At 34.5% G+C, this 23,058-nt stretch overlaps 3 protein-coding genes across 3 annotated transcripts; 1 reads left to right on the top strand and 2 right to left on the bottom strand.

The window, feature by feature from the left end:
- Positions 1-5,740: 5,740 nt before the first annotated feature.
- On the bottom strand, positions 5,741-9,144 carry LOC108203771 (uncharacterized). Its single transcript, XM_064089381.1, has 3 exons — positions 8,994-9,144; positions 7,635-8,099; positions 5,741-6,099 (listed from the first exon to the last, which is right to left on the bottom strand). Exons 1-3 carry the CDS (start codon positions 9,057-9,059, stop codon positions 5,926-5,928), a joined length of 705 nt encoding a protein of 234 aa, XP_063945451.1. The 5' UTR covers positions 9,060-9,144; the 3' UTR covers positions 5,741-5,925.
- Positions 9,145-11,042: 1,898 nt separating this feature from the next.
- On the top strand, positions 11,043-14,647 carry LOC108198153 (uncharacterized). The gene is made up of 4 exons (XM_064090121.1): positions 11,043-13,588; positions 13,680-13,779; positions 13,878-14,040; positions 14,124-14,647. Exons 1-4 carry the CDS (start codon positions 11,043-11,045, stop codon positions 14,645-14,647), a joined length of 3,333 nt encoding a protein of 1,110 aa, XP_063946191.1.
- Positions 14,648-18,703: 4,056 nt separating this feature from the next.
- Positions 18,704-21,089, bottom strand: LOC108213646 (tryptophan aminotransferase-related protein 4). The gene is made up of 5 exons (XM_017385448.2): positions 20,765-21,089; positions 20,146-20,437; positions 19,765-20,048; positions 19,371-19,651; positions 18,704-19,245 (listed from the first exon to the last, which is right to left on the bottom strand). The coding sequence occupies exons 1-5, from the start codon at positions 21,070-21,072 to the stop codon at positions 18,887-18,889; spliced, it is 1,524 nt and encodes a 507-aa protein (XP_017240937.1). The 5' UTR covers positions 21,073-21,089; the 3' UTR covers positions 18,704-18,886.
- Positions 21,090-23,058: the final 1,969 nt, after the last annotated feature.

Below are 23,058 nucleotides of genomic sequence, written 5' to 3'. Positions count from 1 at the left end.
GCTCTATGGGCTAAGAGCTATGATGAGGCTTATGAGTTGATCGAGATGATGGCCGCGAATGAATATCAGAATCCTATTCAGCGTCTTCATCAGGTCAAGGCAGCAGGTTTTCTAGATGTTGATGCTACTACAGCCTTGACTGCTCAAATTAAGGCTCTTACGATGAAGATAGATTCCTTAGCTAATTTGGGAATTCAGCAGCCACCTTCAGTTTGTGAGCTTTGTGCGGGTACTCATGCCACTGATCAGTGTGCCATATCTAGCGAGTCAGCTCAGTTTGTGAGTAACTTCCAGAGGCCTCAACAGCCAGCTCCTGCCACTTATCATCCCAATAATCAGAATCATCCGAATTTCAGCTGGAGCAACAATCAGAACTTCATGCCACAACAGCAGCAACAGTTTCAGCAGCAGGGAGCTAGACCTTTCAACCCTTCTGGTTTTCAACAACAGTTTGCACCGAGGCAGCAATTCCATCCACCCGGATTCCAGCAACAAAATCATGGGGTGGCTGGACAGTCTTCCAATGAAAGATCAGAATTGGAAGAATTAAGACTAATGGTAAAAAGCCAAGCGGTGTCAATCAAGACCTTGGAGAACCAGATTGGGCAGATTGCTAACGCGTTGCTTAACAGACCACAAGGAACCCTTCCTAGTGATACCGAGGCCAATCCGGGCAAGAAAGAGATGAAAGAACAGGTACAGGCTGTCACCTTGAGGTCCGGAAAGGTTACGGAGGAAAAAGAATCAGCAACAGAGCAAAACAAGGAAGAGAGTGATCGACAGGTTGAAACACCCGTGCTCTCATCTAAGTCTGATAGTGGAAAAACTGTTGTTGAAGCTGACAAGAATAAAATCAACGAGGAAGCAAACAAAGATTCAGCCGAAAAGTCTAGCCCGAAAATTGATACTGGGGTCAAGCAAGTATATCCACCTCCACCTTTTCCGAAGAGACTTCAAAAGCATAAGCTCGACAAACAATTCGCAAAATTTCTAGAAGTTTTCAAGAAACTACAAATCAACATACCTTTCGCGGAGGCTCTAGAACAAATGCCGAGTTATGCTAAGTTCATGAAAGGTATTCTATCTCGGAAACTCAAACTTGAGGAATTGGAGACTGTGGCTTTGACCGAGGAGTGTAGTGCTGTGTTGCAGCAGAAATTGCCCCCGAAGCTGAAGGATCCGGGAAGTTTCACAATCCCATGTACTATTGGGCAATTGTCATTCGACAAGTGTTTATGTGATTTGGGAGCTAGCATCAATCTGATGCCGTTGTCTGTCTTCAAGAAACTTGGTCTGCCGGAGCCAAAACCTACGAACATGTCATTACAACTGGCTGATCGGTCCATCACTTACCCGAGAGGTATAGTGGAAGATGTCTTGGTTAAGGTGGATAAGCTCATCTTCCCTGCTGATTTTGTCATTCTAGACTTTGAGGAGGATAAGAAGATTCCCATTATCTTGGGAAGGCCGTTCTTAGCTACAGGGCAAACTTTGATCGATGTGCAAAAGGGAGAGCTTACAATGAGAGTTCAAGATCAGAGTGTCACTTTTAAGGTGTTCAACGCAATGAAATTTCCAACCGACGAAGAAGAATGCTTTAAGGTGGAGCCACTAGAAGCTGTTGAAAAGTTTGAGATGGAGCAAAAGCCAAGGCCATGTACCTTAGAGAGCGTCTTAATAGGGGATTCTGATTTCGAAGATGAAGGAGTAGAAGAGCTTAGAAATTTTCAGGAGCATCTTAAACCATCTATTGAAGAAGCTCCTATAATCGAACTCAAACTACCACCGGATCTCTTAAGTGATGTGCAGTTTAGAAGGTTGTCACGGCGCATAGATGACATGCATGACATTCACCGCCGTTTTGCAAGGGATTTGACTCAAGCTCGTGGGAGTGCTTTTCGAGCCATTGGTGTTGAGGTTGATTGGCCAGTGTTTGGAGATGGCATGGTATATTCACCACCTGATCCTCTACCCGAGGAGGGTGATCCTCCCGACTCCTAGGTACATTCGATCCTTTTTATCACCTTCAATGAGGACATTGAATATTTTAAGTTTGGGGGTGGTAATCTAAGGACTAGTAGTAGTGTGAGTTCATATAGGTTGCATGATGCATATAGTTAGCATATTATCTCATTTAGTTGCATATTAGTACGTGTTTTTTTTTTGTATATGCTTGTGTTTAGGATGTGTTAGTAGTTTCATATAGTTGCATTTGCATGAATCTTGAAGTTGTTTTCCAAGTTGATGTCCTATGATGAGTTTATGTGCATAAGTTCTTGGCTAGTAATCTTGATCATATGTGATGCCTTGTTTCTTGGAACTGCTTGTGTGAAAATTGTAATTACACTTATGCTCTAGAGATAAGACTTAGACTAACTTATTTCTTGAGTCTTCACGTTGAGTCGGGCGTAGAATTAGGATTATTCCCCTTTTGAACTTAGAGTTTGTAAATCTTAAGTTTGGGGGAGTTAAGGGATGAATATGCCTTTCTAAAAAAAAGAAAAAAAAAAGAAAAAAAAAGAGAATAAAGAGAATAAAAATTATCAGGTACTCCTTTGAGATCAATGGGTAAAATGCAATGTCATGTGAAAAGGACGATCCATGTACTTGTGCTGGTATTAAGTGCAAATGTATTAGAATAAGCATTTTCTTGGTGACTTTTCACAACCCTTGATTACTGGAGAAATACTTGATTAAAAAAAAAGAGAAAAAAAATAAGCGAAGTCGAATGACGGTCGTGACTCACTTACACTGAGAAGCGTCCCAACCTTAGACTTAGCAAGGAAAAGAAAAAAAAATAGAAAAAAAATAGGAGGGGCATAGGAATTCTTTAATGACCCTAAATTGTAGTTGACTCTTTAGTAAAGAAGTGTTTAAGCCTGATTCTGATTAACGGCTCATAGTGAGGACTCTGTTGAAGTTTGATAGTCTTTGTTTTGTTTCACTCGAGAGCATGCTAGCACACACGATGCACTTCACACTTGTAGTGGAAGAGAACATGGCTAATATGTGATAGAGATGAATGCCGAGAATGGTGCATATTCTGAGGATTCTATGTTAACAAGGGTTACACTTCATGATTCGAGTAGACGTAGGCATATAGTTGCATTCATGCATTGCATTAGTAGTTGGTGTGTTTGTCTATGCTTGAGGACAAGCATCGGTTTAAGTTTGGGGGTGTGATAAGTGGATTTTATATCCACTTGGAATGCCTTCGTTTCGACTTAATTTGATGATTTGGCCTCAAGTATGTGGTGTTTTTGATGTGTTCTTGTGGTGTTGTGTAGGTTTCCTAGGAGGAGGATAAAGGGTGGATTAAAGGCTAAAAGGTGAAAGAAACGGCGTAAGGATCGAGCGAGCAAGGAAGGAGAAAAGGGAAGGAAGGTTCCAAGAGCGTTCGAGGCTGCCCAAATGGGGTCTCCACCCCATTTATGGGGTCTCCACCCCGTTCTGAAGGAGAAAAATCTGCCAAGATGGGGTCTCCACCCCACTGATGGGGTCTCCACCCTACTTCAGCAGAATAGAGGCTGCTAAGACGGGGTCTCCACCCCACTGACGGGGTCTCCACCCCACTGACGGGGTCTCCACCCCACTGACGGGGTCTCCACCCCATTCTGTTGGGAGAAAAAGCCCGAATTGCCTATTCTTGATCCGTTTGAAGGCCCGATCGCTGTGGGACTTAAACAAAAGCTCAAGGGAGAAGCCTAACAACCTAGAATCATTCGAAGGAGCAAGTGACGGCTACGACGAAGATCTAGTTCATAATTTTACCTTTGTCATTCTTCGAAGTAGGCGTAACTTTGGATGCTCATTCGGATTTGTTTCGAAACTCTTGTTTTACTCTTTTAATATTGTTTAGACTATTCCGTACCATGTTTACATTCGAACCCATGATGATGAGAAGTTCGATTATGAACTAATCATTATCGTGGGATTCTAGCGGATTTATATATGGATTTCAGTAGTTGATTTGCCTTAATTATTTATGTGATGAATGTTTGATTTCTTCGTATTGGTTGTGCTTATTCTTCTTAGATGCGTAGCTAACATCTAAGTTGTGGGTTAATCTTTATTGAAGCGACAGTGGATATATTGATTTAGAACTTGCCATGCGAACATAGGATTGTGTATTCGATATACATGATTAGTGGTGTGATTTTAACCATCTTGCATCGCCCTATGTAATCTTGATAGATAACTTGTTCTTCAACCATTATGTTTTCAAATTCTATAGACATATAGGGTCTAAGCATAATTGGTGTCTGTTTACCTTCTATCTTAATTGTGGATGTGTAGCAGTATGGTGCACGTATAACGACAGTTAGCGTGTATCAGTTTCGTGTTATCTGATTAGTTATCAACCATCACATATCGATAAGGCATCATTCTGAATGAAGTATATGATGAAGTTAGAATCCCATGTTTTATTCTCATAAGTAATTCGATTTTAATTCTCCTAGCTATAATTCGATTAAATTAGTTAATTTAGATAAAACCAACCAAATTGTTATCTGTCCGAGCATTGAATAATAATCATACATTGGTGCATAAGTGCATATTTCTGAATACACCAGTCTCTGTGGGATCGAACTGAAATTGATTCTTTACTACTTGTGACCACGTACGCTTGCGTGATTTTGTGCGAACACTCCCATGAAAATCACGAAAGCCACAAGTATTACCTTGACCAACCTAATTGCATACATTACTCTACTATTCATTGCAGAGTTGATAGACAAGAATCCTCTTTTCCTTTTTCTTTATATGCTTATTTTACTTTTGTTTAGAGTTGTATAGATAAATGAATATATCGCGAGAGTCAGTTTAGTCCACTAAACCCACTAGTTACCATATGGTAACATACATAATCATTAAATTAGGAATAAAATATTCATTTAGCATTTTTTGATACTGATGTTTTGCATCTTAATTAGTATAGTAACTGTTTTATGAAATTACTATAGTAACTTAATTATTAAATTAGGATAAATTTCATTAATATTGTTTAATATATTAATGTCGTGGATGTATATTTTTATTGCAATATTGTATTTGACAGACACTTTTGAGAATAACGTTTATGGATTTTGTTTATCTACAAGAAATTCGACTAAATGTGACCGTAGTGTTGCAGTCGCTTTAATGCTAAAAATGACCGTCCACGGTCATTCGAAGGATAAAAGTGACCGGAAATCTTCAGTCGTTTTTAAGGCCGTCGAAAATAGTAAAACGGTCACAAATAGAACTAAACGTGACCAATAAGAGTCACTATAAGCTAACAAAAAAACAATCAAAACTAATCTAAAATGACCATCTCCGGTCACAAGAAAATGACCATCTCCGGTCACAACTTTTGTGACCATTTGTGGTCAATTCTATCAGATGCAGGTATAACTGCTGCCAGTCACAAGGGGGTATTTAGATGAGACTAAAGTTAGTCGTTTCTGGAAATTAACAATCTGACGAGCTCCAGTCACAAATGTTGTGACCCTATACAGTCAAATTAAGACACTATATAAGACCAAAATCAGTCGTACTGGCAGTCACTTCCAAATGCATATCAACAAATTCTGGTCACAATGAACTACGTCCAATCAAATTTGTAAATGCCTGTCTGACTGATTTTGGTCACATATATTCACTCTGAAATGACCAAAACTAGTCAAAATATTATTCTACATCTCCTTCACGGAACTTAAATTATTTGTATAGAATTGCAATAATTTAATAACAACAGAAATAATTTATAGTAACAGAGATATTTGAATACCAAAAGCAAAAGTAGTTCAACATTAAGCCAGAATATTCTTCTAATACATAAAGAGACTAGAGTACTTGGTAAAATTCACATAAGGATTACTAGACTTCACAAAAGCATAACTTCTAATTCCACGTAGGGATAGACTACTAGAAAGTTCACATAAACTAAGGGCTGAGTTGAGTGTTGTTGAAGCTGCCATCTTCATCACTATAATGTCCATCCATGCTTCCTCCATCATCATCCATATTTCCTGCTTCATCATCCATGTTCTGCCCATTCTCATTTCCTTCATCATCTTCCATATCATGTCCATTTTCAGTTCCATCCTCCTGGGTATCCTATATATGAATCAAAATTAAAGGTCATTTTATTCGAGATAAATGAGCAAAAATAATAATCAACAAAAATAAAAAACTTGTGCAAAAATTTGTAAAAACATAGTAGAACTATTAGTCACTCGGTAAATAATATCTCTTCCTTAGCTCTTTACAACCAAGGCTTTAAACAGTTGAAACTGTACCATATTGAAATAATATATATCACATATAAATATGAAAGCTCAAATCAGTACAATCACAAGATAGTAGTCTTTGGTCCAATAAAAGATTATAGAAGTCAAGTACAATTCAGGAACGCTATACAACTATTTTTTCAATATTTCTCATTTTTTTCCGAAGACCCAAATATAATATAACTAACTCTGGTTAGTTGTATATTTTCTACTACTGGAACCATCAGAATTAAGACAAACATATTAGCTAACGTGACAATTTGTATGCCATCTGATCATGACAGTAATTTATAGGCACTGGGGTGTGTCAACTGCTACAAAAGCCCAAATTCAATATCCAAAAACGTAGTTCTAAAGATGCTTTTTTCAGTTATACACCAAAAAGAGTTTCACTCTGGTGCAACACAGTTTCCATATTTGACAGACTAAACAAGATCATGCACATCTACTAAACAGACCACAAGAATTATTAACAACAATTCAGAACAAAGCCTGCTACAGGCCTACACAGCTACACCTATTTCCTTCTAGTTTCTGTAATTTAAGATTATAAACAGACCACAAAGTATCATGCCTGGTAGCTCAAACAATCAAAACTTGGATTACAAAATCATAACAAGATTGAGACTATATATAACAAGTTTCAGACATTGGCACACTAGTTTCGGACTTATTAAAATTATGATAAAAACTCTTGATAGACAAGGACACGACAGCAAAATAATATCTCTTCTTTAGCTCTTTGCAACCAAGGCTTTAAACCTGTTGAAACTGTACCATGTTGAAATAATATATATCACACATAAATATACTGGATACAAATCATTAAGCAAATAACTGTCTTTATAGTAACCTTATAACAAGCTACTGGTTGCAAGCTACAGAGCAGTGAATATATCAGAACACAAGTGTTTTCATACTGAAATTACAGATAAATTCCTAAATCCATGCAGCAAAGTTACAAGTGAGCAGACAGTAAACTGCAGATGATATCAGATATGAGATAACAATTTCACTCAAAACTAATCCTAAAAAGAAGTGATTGTAACTTGTAAGTAATGAGAAGCTCTAGCTACACACATGAACATGAAAGCAAATTTGTATACCCAGAAACTTCTCGTGGATAGTCATATATATAAACTTGTGGATCCTTTTATATATTTAAACAAGTCAGGAGAATCATACTGAATATTCATTATTAACTTTAAGCCTCGGTATAGATCAACGTGAGAGGCTAAGAACTTTGGTCATATACTTCCTAAGAGTAAGAAGAATACTGATATTAAGTTAAAGTGTACATGAGCCAGAGCCTGGAGCCGCTAGACTGAATATATATATGTTATTTAATGGGTCTTTAATTACCTCAATGATGACCTTTTTGAATCTCTCGAATTGAGAACAAGCCAAACTTGCTGCAACCTTTATATATTGGTCCCATAATAGCCTCTGCACAGGATCATCCTTGCTTGGATATGCACCATCAGCTAATTTTTTTAACTCATCATCGAGGCGGGATCGTGGGATCTCATTCATCCCATCCATGGCCTGGACCATATCAGTCACCTCATTTAGTGCTCTACCCATCATATCATATGCATGGTTTGGTATACGGGCCGGAGTAGACAAGGTGGTCCATTTGGCTGCCTCCTCAGGCCCTAGAACATCTTGAACAGTCTTGTTTGGGTTCATAAATATCTTTCCTTTGTTCAACTTACGAGCTCGTAGAGAAATTAATATATTTCTCTTTCTGCAGGTGGCAGGAGATGGAGGTGGCTCATCTGGATCAGTTTGAGAAGCAAATTCCTCCGCAGCACGCTCCATTGCCTCCTGCAAGTTATAAAGATAATTCCATTCATGACCTAGGAACAGTAGTGTTGCAGTACAATATTATTACTAGTTAGAGTCGAGGGAAGTGTTAGCATTTAGCAAGTAAGCAAGGATTCTTTAATTTATGTTCATGTAGTAGCAGCTCTGAGCCTCTGCCCTACTAATTCCTGAGTAAATTAAAGCAGAGATACATGTGACTACGTGAGAGTATAGCTAATCAAACATTCATATTGAATTTTATTAAAGTTCAAATCACGAATACCATAATTTTCTTTGGCACTCAATTAAGCGGTTGGCAGACATTAATATAAAATTAAAACATGATTCTGTATAAACATGCCATTGTAGTTTGAATCATACAAGCTTCTAACCTCCTGTAATTTACTCACTGAATTGATTTGAATTACCTACATTTTAAGATTGATCACTTTTGTTGAGTCTAGCAGCTAAATTAGCACTGTCCGGCTTCGGTTACAGTAAACTTATTCCATTATTCGTGATGATTTTACAGAAAGAAGAAATGCAACAGAAGTACACAAATGATAACCTGACTCGCAGAAAATACAATACAATAACAGAACAGTTGGTAAAATTAATATCCAAAGCAGCATAAACAGTGATGCTATATTCTATTTACATTTTACAACATCTATACTATTTCTCTATTTCTTTACGTTATGATTCTCTATTTCTGCCTCTAATTCTCCTTTATCTCTCTGCTATTCTGTTGTTTCTGCTTAAGTTTGCATCAGTATATACAGAAAAGTACAAAAACACATACAGAACTCAGTCATATGTAGGTGTCTTTATACACTCCACCATCAATCAAAATACAACTGTGACTATGAATATATTTTTTTAACTTAAAATATGCAGGAGGGCTCCGGAACAAACCTTTATTTTCATCAGTTCTGCATGCTTCTTTGTGTAAACAATATTAAACAGCTCCAATTCAGACATAACCTCGCCCGTTTCTAACTCCTTGGCCTATCAAATAAGATACCAAGTTGAGAGAATACAATTCATATAGAAAATAAATCACAGACCATAGAATTTAGATAAGATTTAAATGTGAAAGTGTAATTTTCAGGTGTGCCTTTCTCTTACCTTTATCCACAACTTGTCCTACTACTTTTCTCTTACTATTTTCTTCTCCTACCACTCTTCTCTTAACATTTTCTTCTACTGCTTTTCCCTTACCATCTCCTTTGCCTCGATTTCCTTTGCTGTTAAGGTGCGCAAATGCAGCAGGCACCACAGTCTGAAACAAAATGAAACATAAACCCAAATCATATACAAAACCCGAATATAATTTAACACACAAAACCCCAACACATAACCCCAGCACACACAAAACCCAGATCACAAAAACCACAACCACATGCTAATTCAATTAAAATACAAACTCACACAATCCTAAATAAAACCGGAGAAGGAAGGTACCTTTTTGAAAGGACGGTGAAACGTAGCCATCCAAGCTTCCAAGAACAAGCCCTAAAATTTTCGCCTCTTTCTGTGATACACTGATACTATGAGATGAATATTAGGTTATTTGCAAGTTATGCGCCTGATGGAAAGTGTTAGGCGGGATATGATAAAAAAAGTAAGGCGGGATATGAATAATAGCGGGATATTGATAATTTTACATATAAGATATTGATTTACTTTTGAAAAAAAGTAATATTATTTGTTTAATATTTTATGAGAAATTATTATTTAATGTTACATAAGTTTTGGGAATTTTTTTATAATTAGTTTATTACTCAAAAGTTTCAAATAAATTATATTTTCATTTTTAAATTAAAAAAACTTTTTTGTAAATATCACAAAATAAAGAAAAACTCTTGTGTAAATTTTTTAAATTATATATTAAAATCAAATATATTATAAAAGATTTAAATGAAAACAAAATTCCATATATATAATTTAAAATTACATACTCCCTCAATCCCATTTTAAAAATGGGACTGATGTTTGATTTTTTAACACACATTTTAAGGTATAAAAAATAATATCTATACTTAAAAAAAAATTTAATTTTTATATCAAATAAAATTTTAGATTAAAAAATTTTGAAGTATAGATATTATTGTTGATGTTATTTTTTTAACACTTTAAAATACGTGTAAGAAAGTCAAAAGCAGTTAAAATGTAACGAATGATTATTATACATTATGAGCCTGGGCGCACACGAACTTGTTCATATAAAATATGATATATATTTTGTAAATGATCCTACCCGGATATGAACACTTACATGCACGCATACATTTACATATGATATTATTATTTTTAGTAATAGAATCCTTCTAGGCTCCATGATTCGTATTCAGTTCAAACCCGAATATAATTTCTAAAGACCTTTTACAAGTTTAAACATTTACAAAATATGAGTTATTCAACTAATCAATTATTAGAAGATTTAAAATATCACATATTAAAAATTTTGATCCGTGATATTTTATTATTATAATTATATTTATTTTAGGATAAAATAATTTCATTTATAAAATAATTTTTTTTAATAATTATATTAATTCTCATTGCAACGGGTTATAGTCACAACTAAAACAAATGCGACTGAAACCTATAATCAGTCATTTCGGGGCATTAGTACAACCGCATGCGGTGACAACAACTGCACTTGGTTATGTAATTGCGACCAGAGTCAGTCACATTGTAATATTAGTTGTGACCATTGCTGGTCATTACGGAATACAGTATAATATATTGTCCTAAAAACCCTACGCCCCTTTTCCACTCTTTCTTTATTAGCCCCCTGTTTTAAAATTCTTTCTTCTTTTTTTCTGTTCAAGCTACAGTTCTTTAGCATCCAACAAGGTAATATCTCCTTTGTATCTTGTATTAATTATATCTTGATTAATTTAGTCAGCTCATGTTATAAATTTAGGGATGATTATTGAACTATTTCTTGTATTGTAGATGGAATCGGATCAAAATTGGATGCACCGTAGGCTTGATGCAAGAAATAATATATCAGATGAATACAAAGACGGTGTGCGAAAATTTATCGATTTTGCACTCAAGGGAAAAGATTCACAAGGAAATATAAGATGTCCATGTATTGATTGTGGAAATTTGTTTTTTCATCAACCCGAAAGAGTGACTTATCACTTGTATCGATACGGTATCATGGAGTCATATACAACATGGGATTTACATGAGGAAGCAAATAGGTTACGGGGTCAAGTCGGTACAGATTCTACTAATGTCGGTTACAGAGGTGATGATGATATGTATGATGCACATGAAATGCTAAGAGATTTTGGGGAGGCACATGGACATTTTGAGAATAATGAAGAGGAACCGAATGCCGCAGCAAAAAAATTTTATGAGATGGTTGAGAATGCTTCCGAGCCACTTTATCCAAATAATGCCAAGATTACAACATTATCATTCATAAACAAGTTGTTGCATTTCAAGAGCAGGCATGGTTGTAGTAATAAGGGGTTTGATGAATTGTTGGGAATCATTGGGTCGGTGTTGCCTATGGACCATAAATTGCCCGCGACATACTACGATGTGAAAAAGATGACAAGTGCACTGAATATGGGATATGAAAAGATTGATGCTTGTGAGAATGATTGCATGTTGTTTTACAAGGAGAACAGTAATAAGATATATTGTGACATATGCAAGACGAGCCGATACAAGCCACAGAAAGACCCAAAGAAGAAAAAGATCTCACGAAAGATATTACGATACTTTCCTCTTACAGCAAGATTACAACGTCTGTTTATGGCTAAGAAGACCGCTGAATGTATGAGATGGCACCACGACAGAGTTATAGTTGAAGGTGAATTGTCGCACCCAGCCGATGGAGATGAATGGAAGCAGTTTGATCGTAGGTTTCCCAATTTCGCAAAGGATATGCGAAATGTCAGACTTGGCCTCTCTAGTGATGGATTTGACCCATTTCGTGATCCACATGCACAAGGCTACACTGTGTGGCCTGTGATAGTTGTTGTTTACAACCTACCACCGTCTATGTGCACAAAAGCTCCATATATGTTTATGCCTCTCCTCATTCCAGGGCCGAATGATCCTACAAAAGATCTTCATGTCTATCTCCGGCCTCTAATTGATGAATTGAAAATATTGTGGAGTACAGGAGTGGAAACATATGATAAGTTATCTTGCACAAATTTTATGATGAAGGCGGCATTGATGTGGACAATAAGTGATTTTCCCGCACTTGGCATGCTTAGTGGATGGTCGACTAAGGGAAAGTTGGCATGTCATGTATGTAGTGGAGAAGTGAAAGGTAAACAACTTAAGCATGGTGGTAAACCTAGTTTTTACGGAACTGCCAGGTATTTCTTGGAACCAAATGATCCATTGAGAAAAAGTACCAAGTTTGGAAGAAGGGAGTCACGTTCAGTAACTGCTCGACATTCAGGATTATTGGCAAAGAATTTTTGTGAGCATATACAATTTCCTCCTCCCGGAAAGACGAGTTGGCGAAAGCCAAGAGGGTATGGTGTTACACATAATTGGACTCATTACTCTCCTTTTTTTGAGCTCCCGTATTGGGAGACGCTTAATCTTCGTCATAGTATTGATGTCATGCATACTGAAAAGAATGTTTTTGATAACATATTCTACACGATGTTAAATGATAAGAATAAGACCAAAGACAATGAAAAATCAAGAAAGGATTGTAAAGAATTAGACATACATCGTGATTTGTGGATACAAGATGATGGGATGATGCCAAGTGCACCATATACGCTTACGAGAGAGCAAGTTCGTAAGTTGTTAAAGTGGATTGAAGAACTGAAACTTCCAGATGGGTTTGTCTCCAATATATCAAGGTGTGTGAATTTTGAGAAAAACACAGTTCAAGGAATGAAATCACACGATTGTCACATTTTTATGCAAAAATTGTTGCCTATTGTATGTCGTGATTTTTTACCGAAGCATGTGGGCGATGTTTTGATTGAGCTGTCCAATTTCTTTCAAGACTTATGTGCTGTAAACTTGAAATCCTCTGATTTGGATAAGATGGAGAAGGACATAGTGAGGATAATATCAAAACTTGAAACTATTTATCCTCCGGGTTTCTTTAATCCAATGGAACATTTGCCATTGCATTTGGCTACTGAATGTAAGTTGGGTGGCCCATCTCATTTTCGATGGATGTATTTTGTTGAAAGGTACTTGCATGGTCTAAAAATGAAAGTTAAAAACAAAGCTCGACCAGAGGGTTCAATGGCAGAACGCTATATTGAGGAAGAAAGTGTACACTTTTGCTCATTGTATTTTGAATCCAAGTTTGAAACAGTGCATAACCAATTGCGTCGTAATGAGGCACCAAAAAAGTCTTGTGATCCCAACTTGTTAGAAGTGTACAGGTATCCAACAAAGCCTCAATTACGTAGTGGACATAGACTCTTGAGTCGTGAAGAAGAGAGGCTTGCTAAATACTATGTACTCATTAATTCACCGGAGGTTGCTAAATATTTACGGTATGATCTTTAAAACCATTATCTATTGTATTTGCTTAGCTCAAATATCTTTGCTTGTATTTAATTTTTGGTAGTTTTGTCTTAATTTTAGGGAATTCCACAAGTTGGTATGCAAACATCATCCAGAATTCAATGATGCAGAAAAAGAGAAATATCAAAAAGAAAAATTCACAAATTGGATGCAAAGAAGGGTACATATATTATATGAGCACACTTATATATCATTCTTTTTTTTTTCATGCATTCATATATATTATATATATGAAGTTGTTCATCATTACTTGATTAGGTTACCGATAACAAAGGAGTCATAAATCCAAAGTTCGAGGATTTACTAAGAGGTCCCATGACCGATGTAGAAACTTATAGAGGGTGTCTTTCAAATGGCTACAAATTTGATTGCGGAAATCTCAACGAACGCACTTCACAAAACTCTGGTGTGCTTGTGATAGGTAATGAATATGATAAATTCTAAATTCTAGAATGCATTAGTTATAGCTTATTTGTATTTAAGATTTGCTAATATCTAATGTAGGATCATCTTACAAAGAAAACTATGGAAACAACTATGGAAGATTGCTCGAAGTTTTAAAACTTCACTATCACAATGGTCATGATGTTATCTTATTCAAATGCCATTGGTTTGATCATACAACACACGTCAGAGTCGATCGAAATCGAATAACTACCGTGGATGTAAGATCAAAACTAAATGCTGAAGATGTTTTTATATTGGCTAGCCAAGCACATCAAGTATGTTATGTACCAAGTATAACAAAGGCGAATTCATCATGGTATACGGTGCTTACAACAAAGAGTCGACAAGTAGATGAAGATGTGACCTACAATGATAATACTACATCCAATGATGCCGCTTTTCAAAATGACACGTCAAATGCTTCATCATCACATGTGAATACCGTAGTTATTCATGATCCTTCTAATTTCTTCATTGACTTACGAAGTTATGAAAATGTTAACTTCACGGAGCACAATAATGACGATCTAAATGATGATGACCATATGAGTGTTGACGAGAGAAGTGATAGTGATGAGTGATGATATTATGTTGCAAATTTTCTACACAATTAGTGTGTATTCGAATTTAAGATTATTGTTTAATTCAAGATTTGATGGATCAAGTTCATTGTTTAATTTGGAAATTTATGTATGCAATTATTGTATGTATTTTATTTTTTCTAAAATCATAAATGTATAAATTTATAGAAATTTATTCAAATACAGGGAGCATCTCTGGTACCTTATGCTGTTGGCCATACTGTCTACTAAAAGCGACCGTATACAGTGGAAATATATGTGACCAGGATCAGTCGCATTTCCAATAGATGTGACCGAAATTGGTTATATATTTCATAAAATGTTTTCAATATTTCCTGCCCAAGGATGAGGATACTAGTACGACTTACTTCAGTCGCGTTAGTAAATGTGACTGGTTCTGGCAGTTCTTATTTTCTAATATTTGAAATTACATATGGCGGGAAATTTCCCGCTGAGTGCGAATAGGATAATGCGACCATGTTTGGTCATTTTTTAAGTGTGACCATGATTAGTCTCAACTGTAGTATGTAAATGTGACAGATTTCAGTTACTTTGCAAAGTGACTATATTTGGTCGTATATGTCAAGACATTTGCGACCACGTTCAGTCAAATATGATTTTGGTATTACGGTTTAGTAAGTTGACTTACAAATGACCGCGCTCGGTAATATTTAGTGACGGTCACTTTTATCCGGTCACATTTAATCATATTTTCTAGTAGGCAAAAAACATTTGTGTTTTGTTAAGTAAATGCCATGTAGAGAAATGGTTCCAAATAATTATCTTACATGTTACTTTTATATAATTTTTTATTTTAAAACATGTTATCTATTCTTTTTAAGTGTCTTGTACAATTTTTATATCATTCATATGCTTGGTGTTATAACTTTACAAGCTCTCATGAGAATTACAAAAGCCACAGGTATTACCTTCATTAGGCTAATTGCATACATTATTCTACTATCCATTTCAGAGAATCCTCTTTTTTCTTTTATGTTTATATGCTTATTGTGCTTTGGTTTAGATACAGTAACATACATAATTAGTAAATTAGGATAAATATATTCATTTCGAATTTTTTGATATACCGTTTTTTTGCATTTTATTAGTAAAGTAATTGTTTTTAATGAAATTAGTATAGTAACTTAATTAGTAAATTAGGAAAAATTTCATTAATACCTTTTAATGTATTAATGTCGTGGATGTATATTTATATTTCAGTATTGTATTTGGCACACACTTTTGAAAATAATGTTTATGTAATTTGTTTATTGCACAAAAAATTTGGAATTTTGTTAATAAATTGCTATATAGAGAAATGGTTCCAAATAATTACCTTACATGTAATCTTTGTATAATTTTTTAGAGGAAAGTTCTATGGAGACCGCAATTTCATTGGAGACCACATATGTTCTGCAATCAAAACACTATAAAATCCATTATTTTACAAAATATGTTCTACAAATATCATATATTCATTAAAATTGTTGAAGATCATCTATATTTAATAAGTAGATAATGTATGTTCTACAAGTTGAACAAATGTTCTGCAGACTAAACATATTTCATAGAACTAAACATTTTGTAATGTTCCACATGTAAAACTTATATGTTATTCAAGATTTTAAATGAAATAATAATTTCGTAGAACATGATTTGAAAAACTATACATTTTGCAATGTTTTTATGAAATATTTTACTTGCAGAACATAAGTGGTCTCCAGGTCATCAGAAAAAATGTGGTCTCCATTGAACTTAACTCTAATTTTTTATTATAAAATATGTTATGTATTCTTTTTAGGTGTCTTGTACAACTTTTATATCATTGATATAAGAGGGCCGCAACTTGAATCAGCCTAATTGCATACATTACTATACAATCAACAAGAATCCTCTTTTCCCCTATGTTTATATGCTTATTGTGCTTTAGTTTAGAGTCTGTATATAGTATATATAAAGATAGATGAATATATCGTGAGAGTCAATTAAGTCCACTAAACTCACTAGCTACCATATATAGTATCATACATAACTAGTAAATTACAAATAAAATATTCAATTAGAAATTTTTGTTGTACTGATTTTTCACATCTTAATTAGTTTGGTAACTATTATAATGAAATTAGTATATTAAGTTGATTAGTAAATTAGGAAAAATTTCATTAATATTTTTTCAGTGTACTAATGTCGTGCATTTATGTTTGTATTTTAATATTGTATAGTGGACACTTTTAAAAATAATGTTAATAGATATTATTATTGTATAAAAAAATTGGGTGTTGTTGATTAAATGCTATATAGAAAGAGAAATTGTTCCAAATAATTATCTTACACGTCCGTTTTGTTTATATTTTCTATGTATTCCCTTTAGGTGTCTTGTAGAATATTATTCATATGTTCGACATCTTGTTTGTTTGTAGTGTAATGTATTACAATATTATATAAATGTTTAGTATGCAGACATTTTAGTTAGTACTCCAATTTGATTACTATTCCCTCCAATTTGTTTACTCAAGATTATGGACTTTGTAATAACGTTAATACATAAAAATATGGTAAAATTTTCAATTATATTATTAAATTTTATAATCATTTGCATATATGCCAATATTTGAAATTTATGGGGCCGTTTGGTTAGCTTAAAAGAAATGACTTCTTACTTATAATAAAGAAATAGAGTAAAAGTGAGAAGTAAATAAGTTAATAAAGTGTTTGGAAAAGAAGCAGAAGCTGTGAGAGAGAAGCTAGCATTCTCAGCTTTTTAAAAGTGCTTCTACTTCTTTACACAAACAGGTCAAGAAAAGTAGAAGCCAGAAGCAGTTATTTTTGCTTTTGGCAAACAAACACCACCTATGTGAGTTAACCATAGTCAACATAAAAACTAATATAAATTTTCTAGGGTCTTTTCATAAATATCGAAGTCCAAAACTTTTTTTGCGAAAATACCAATTTTTTTCAAATATTTTACAAAAATATCAGATTTTTGAAAATATTTGCAAAAAAATTGTATGCAACCCGTTGTAACTATATGAAACTATACTTATAACCAAATGCAACCATATTTACAATCCTTCCGGGGCCAATTAAATTAAGTTGCATCTGGTTGTAGATCGTATTGTTACAAATATTTTCTAAAGAATTAGTATTTCAGTAAATATCTTTAAAGGATAGTAAAATTACAAAAAAAAACGTAGAACAAGTGATAATTTTGGTAAATTCCCAATCTTCTATTAGTTGAACAACGCCAACAAGTATTGTGGGAATTTGATTTTGTTTCAGGGTTTCTGCTTCTTTCACAAACACTTTAATCACTTATAAGTTTTAATTTGCTTTTAACTTTTACTCCATTTTTTTTATTTTAAACAAGAAGCACTTATTTTAATCTGAGCATGTCTAAATCTTTTGCTTAGGGATTTACAAAATTGGAGATGCTCTAATAAACTTATTTAAACGCTTAAATAATTTTTAAACACGTGTTCACATTTTACTTTAAAATAAGAAGTCATTTTGATAAAGTCTTAGGAGTTCTATTCAAACTGAGATTTTAACGAATTTTGTATAGTTTATGAATTTTAATAGATTATATCTGATTTTGACTTGATGCAAATTGCTGAGAAAATGTCACAGAATTGATGAGAGTGTTTGAGATTTAAGCACAATACTTCAAAATATGATGGATTTTGATAGAACTTCAAATATTCTAAAATACACTCTACACCCCCACAAAATCCATCATTGTATGAAGTTCAAAAAAACTCATCTAACATTTGAATATCATCAAATTTTAACGAATATTTTAAACAATCTCAATTGAATATCATTGAATTTTAAATCATAATTTAAAATCCTAACTGATATCATCAAATTTTGTAGCATAATCTAAAATCCTAATTGAATGTCTCAAGGTTTAATATATTTTTTGAAACCCGAGTTGAATACCCTCGCATTTGATGACTAAAAAAAATCTTTTAAAATCCCAGAGTTAAATACACGCCGTAAATTACTTCTTTAAAGTCTTAAATTGGTATTCATGTGTTTAGCAAACATATGATACAACAATGTGAGCTTCTATAATCTCTATATGCATGAAACTAATCTTCTGTACAAGTATATCTATATCTTGTATATAGCAATAATTGAATCCTTAGGCAAGTGATTCTGCATGCTGCATTCTAACTAAAAACTACTTTGAGTTGAGCTGACTGATCTCGTGAGCTAGCTAGGTTCAAAGCTGTTAAGTCATGTGGCAGCAAAAGTAATTGCTGCTTGGAGATGTACTGCAACACTTGTTTTTCCATCTAAACTACCCTGCATCTCTTGATCCACTCCCATATTTTGATACTCCACGTCCCATGTCTTATTTGCAGTTGTATCAAAATGAAGCCGAGTTCCTGATTGTGTTCTCTCCTGCGAAACCAACTTCTTCATTCGGTTAAGCAAATTGTTAAAATGGTCCTGGCTGTCGGTGAGGCTGATTCTTACGTAACCATTCCCAGCTCCAAATAAACTGCCTGCCCGGCCAATCACTTTTGCTTCGCCCAGCACCACTTTCGAGCACTCCTCATCATCCTCTTGTTCACACTTTATCCACGCAAAAGCTGTAATTTTTTTGAATCAGTAATTGTGTCAATTAAAACTGTAGCACAGCGTTTTTATTCAATGACTCAATAATTCAAACTGCATTTCTCCAATTTTACAATAATTTCTTAGAGTGATTAATTACCTGGAGAAGGAGTACGGTATGAGTCCAAGAATGTGCAGTATTGAGATGAGAGATGTTGTACAGAAAACCGTTGGGAAGCTTCCAAAGTTTTGCTTAACAGTTCCCATCTACGTTTCATTGTTCCATATCCGAATTCAAATAGGTCATTGCCCCTTCCTTGAACAACATGTTGTAAGAGTTTAAGTGCTCGCAGCTGAGTTTCTCTGGCAACGCCATAAGTGTTTAGGTCCATGTATTTCACCATTCTTTCATATACAGCTTTGTCCTTGATCAAAGCCCATCTGGACGCACAATAGCAAATTTATAAGGAAAAAAAAATTGATTTTCCCAAGTACAACTAATATTAGGTTTGAATGATATGTACACAATTGTAGGATTTATAATGGAAACGTACCCAAATCGGCTACCAGCATGACCAGTGAGCTTGGATAGTGTGAATATAGCGATGTCCTCGTCAACAGGAGCCACAATTGGTGAATAGTGAGGCCAGTAGTACGCAAGATCATGAATTTTGTTTGAGCCTTCAAGAACAGCCTTCTTTAACTGACCGTCTGGATTATTCGGGGACGTTACAAATTCTATGAAGTTAGTTGATGAATCTGATTTGTTTTGCAATGATGTGTCACCCATAAACTTATACATGGTAGAATCAAGCAGCTCCGTTTGCGACTTGTAGACCTGTTACATGATTGTAGAATATACGATGTAAATAACATTTCTTCAAGATGAAATAAAAATTGATTGAGAAACATGGAGTCTTTCGATTCTTACTAACCGGATAATATGGGACCGAAGCAACAACCTTGGCAGGTTGCGATGATTCGAGTGACAGGCTGTGAACTGCTGCACCCAAAAGTTGAGTTGATCCAGCGCCAAAAATAAGATATCTACCCGTTGTGTTGACGTTCTTCACAATATCATGTAGTTTGAAGATTTCAGAATGAAGCTCTTTAGAAATGAGAGAACCATCATCGTATTCGTACCCCATCCGGTGCCAACCAGACAAAACTATGGCGGTGCTAGCCGCGTGTTGCATCCAATAAGGCTCCAAGTAAATGGGATTCCCACTGCATGAAAAAATCAAGCAAACTATCAGAAAAAACTTCTTTTTTCTTGAAACTATATATTGATTTCGTATTGTCAAGCATCTGACACTCAGGGACGGATCTAGAAATATTTTCTTAGGGGCAATAATTATATTTTAAAAAAATTAAACACTCAAATATTTTCAAATTTTGTGGAAACATTTGCTAATTTTGTAAAATTTAGAATGGTGAAAACATGTCAATAAAAATTTTAGGGGACAAGTGTTCCCAGTGCATCTTACTAGATCCGGCCCTGCTCACACTTCTGAATTATAAATAAAGATTCATAGATTTTGATCAGTTAATTACCTATCAGCGTCGAGTATACATCCCGGGACAGATTGAGAACAGTCAAGGCCTGTAAAGCATGCGTTGCACTCACAGACAGGCTTTCCATCACCAGATATAATCCCATCCACGTAAGCTCTTCCGTGCCCTGAACACGATACCGCGGCCACTGCTTCAGCTTCCCCTGCTGCAGATTTGCTCCATTTCTGATCAACTAAATCATGACTGCCATGCAAATACTTGTACACAAATAGTACATTAAATATCAATGAGCAATATACTAAGCCCAGTTTTAGTGTGCTCATCGTGAAGCTCTCTGTTGTATTCATGTTGGTTAATATTATGTATGATGCCTGATACTCTCAACTGGGTTCGGGGCTATATTTATAAGCAGTAGCTCTAACTAACCGAGTGAGACGACAAAGTATAATTTGTTGAGCAATTTTAAAATAAAACCCGCGTTAAAAAGTTTGTTAAGTAGTGCTAGTGAGTGTAAAATAATGCTCTTTGCCGTTTCTAGGAACATAATGCGTTCCGATGTGAACGTGGGTAATGTCATTTATTTTAATTACTGCAGATGATTGTTGATTTATTTAAATATTCATGTTATTTGTTGACCACACATTGTCCACGCTATCATTTGCTGCTTGCTATTAGGCAGATGCACTGAACATGTGTTAATTATTAAGTTAAGAGATTAAAAAACCTAAAAGTTAAATAAATTCTACTTGATGTGTATATAATATGCTAATGATTATTATTAGTGAATGGTATTCCAGAACGTCAAAGAGTCTGATCAGTTCACATTAGATCTGCTACGTTTAGTTTGGATTATAGAATCATATGCAGTTATTGAATTTGAACTATCTTACTGCTCTTTTCATATTTATCATATTTTATTTATATTAATTTTTATATCATTCTATTAAAATTTTGTTATAAATAATAAATCATAATTTAAAATATATTTTAGTATAAAATTATAATTTTACTATCAAAAATAAAAAGAATGATAATATAGTTATGATAATATTTGCACTAAATAATTTAAGGTGAATATTAGAATATAATGAAATTATTTTAAATATTAATAGTTATTGTTATGCCATAACAATATCGCTGGACTTATTTTTAACCCTAGAGGCAGAAAGGAAGGCCCGGGCAAGGATTTAGTGTGATTACTGGTTAATATTGCAACCCCTCAAGTTGGGGTTTTCATTGTGGGAAGCTGCTTCAGGCCAGCAAGGAAGGTTTCAGTTTGTTAGGGTTTCATTTGAAAGCATTGCAGGGGCTATCCCCAGTTGAGGTTTCACTGTGCGAAAGTTCTGGTTAAGACTGCTTATGAAAGACTACATACTAGTAAATAGTAATAGAGACTTTGGGACTTGGGAGGGCCTCTTCATGGATAGGGGTCAACGTACCGGATGTGTTATATAGGTTACCTTCAACTGGGGTTAATACTGTTTAAAACCAGGATTACCACGGTCACTACTTCAAGTCTTCAACTAACAAGGGGTTATCAGTAAGACTCCTGACTCTTCTTTTGCTATTAAAATTATATTTTTAATATAAGATATAAAGTAGATTTATAGTTATGATATTATTTGCATTAAATAAAGGGAATTTATCAAATATACTACTTTTTAGGATCTTATTTGCAAAAATACCATCTTCCTAAATTAATTGCATATTTACTAAACTAAGTTTCTAAAATTGCAAAAATACTACCCCTGCCCCTGCAACTAAATGCAACCTCATATGCAACTGAATGCCTGATTTCAAGTTCCACTTTTCAAATGTCATTTTCGACCTCATCCTTGGAATCCATATATATATATATATATATATATATATATATATATATATATATATATATATATATATATATATATATATATATATATATATATATATATATTCTGAAAATCTGGTCGAAAATGACATTTGAAGACTGGAACTTGAAATCAGGCATTTAGTTGCATTCAGTTGCATTTGGTTGCATTCAGTTGATTCTATTTTGATCTAATGACCTTGGCAGGGGCACCCATACATCAGTTGTAATTTACAGTTTTCAGTTGCATTTAGTTGCTTATGAGATTGCATATTCAGTTGAATATTGCCCCTGCGGGGCCTGCAACCCAAATCCACCACAATATCACCCCACCCTAAAAAAATTTCAGTGCTTATGAGGTTGCATTCAATTGATTCTATTTTGATCTAATGGCCCCGCCAGGGGCACCCATACATCAATGGTAACTTACAGTTTTCAGTTGCATATGAGATTGCATTCAACCTAAGCAACTGAATGCAACCTC

Source organism: Daucus carota, chromosome 3 (genome assembly GCF_001625215.2).
Source record: "Daucus carota subsp. sativus chromosome 3, DH1 v3.0, whole genome shotgun sequence".
Lineage (NCBI taxonomy): Eukaryota > Viridiplantae > Streptophyta > Magnoliopsida > Apiales > Apiaceae > Daucus > Daucus carota.
The sequence above is the reverse complement of the archived record's forward strand: the minus strand, read 5'-3'. Positions and strand labels throughout refer to the sequence as shown.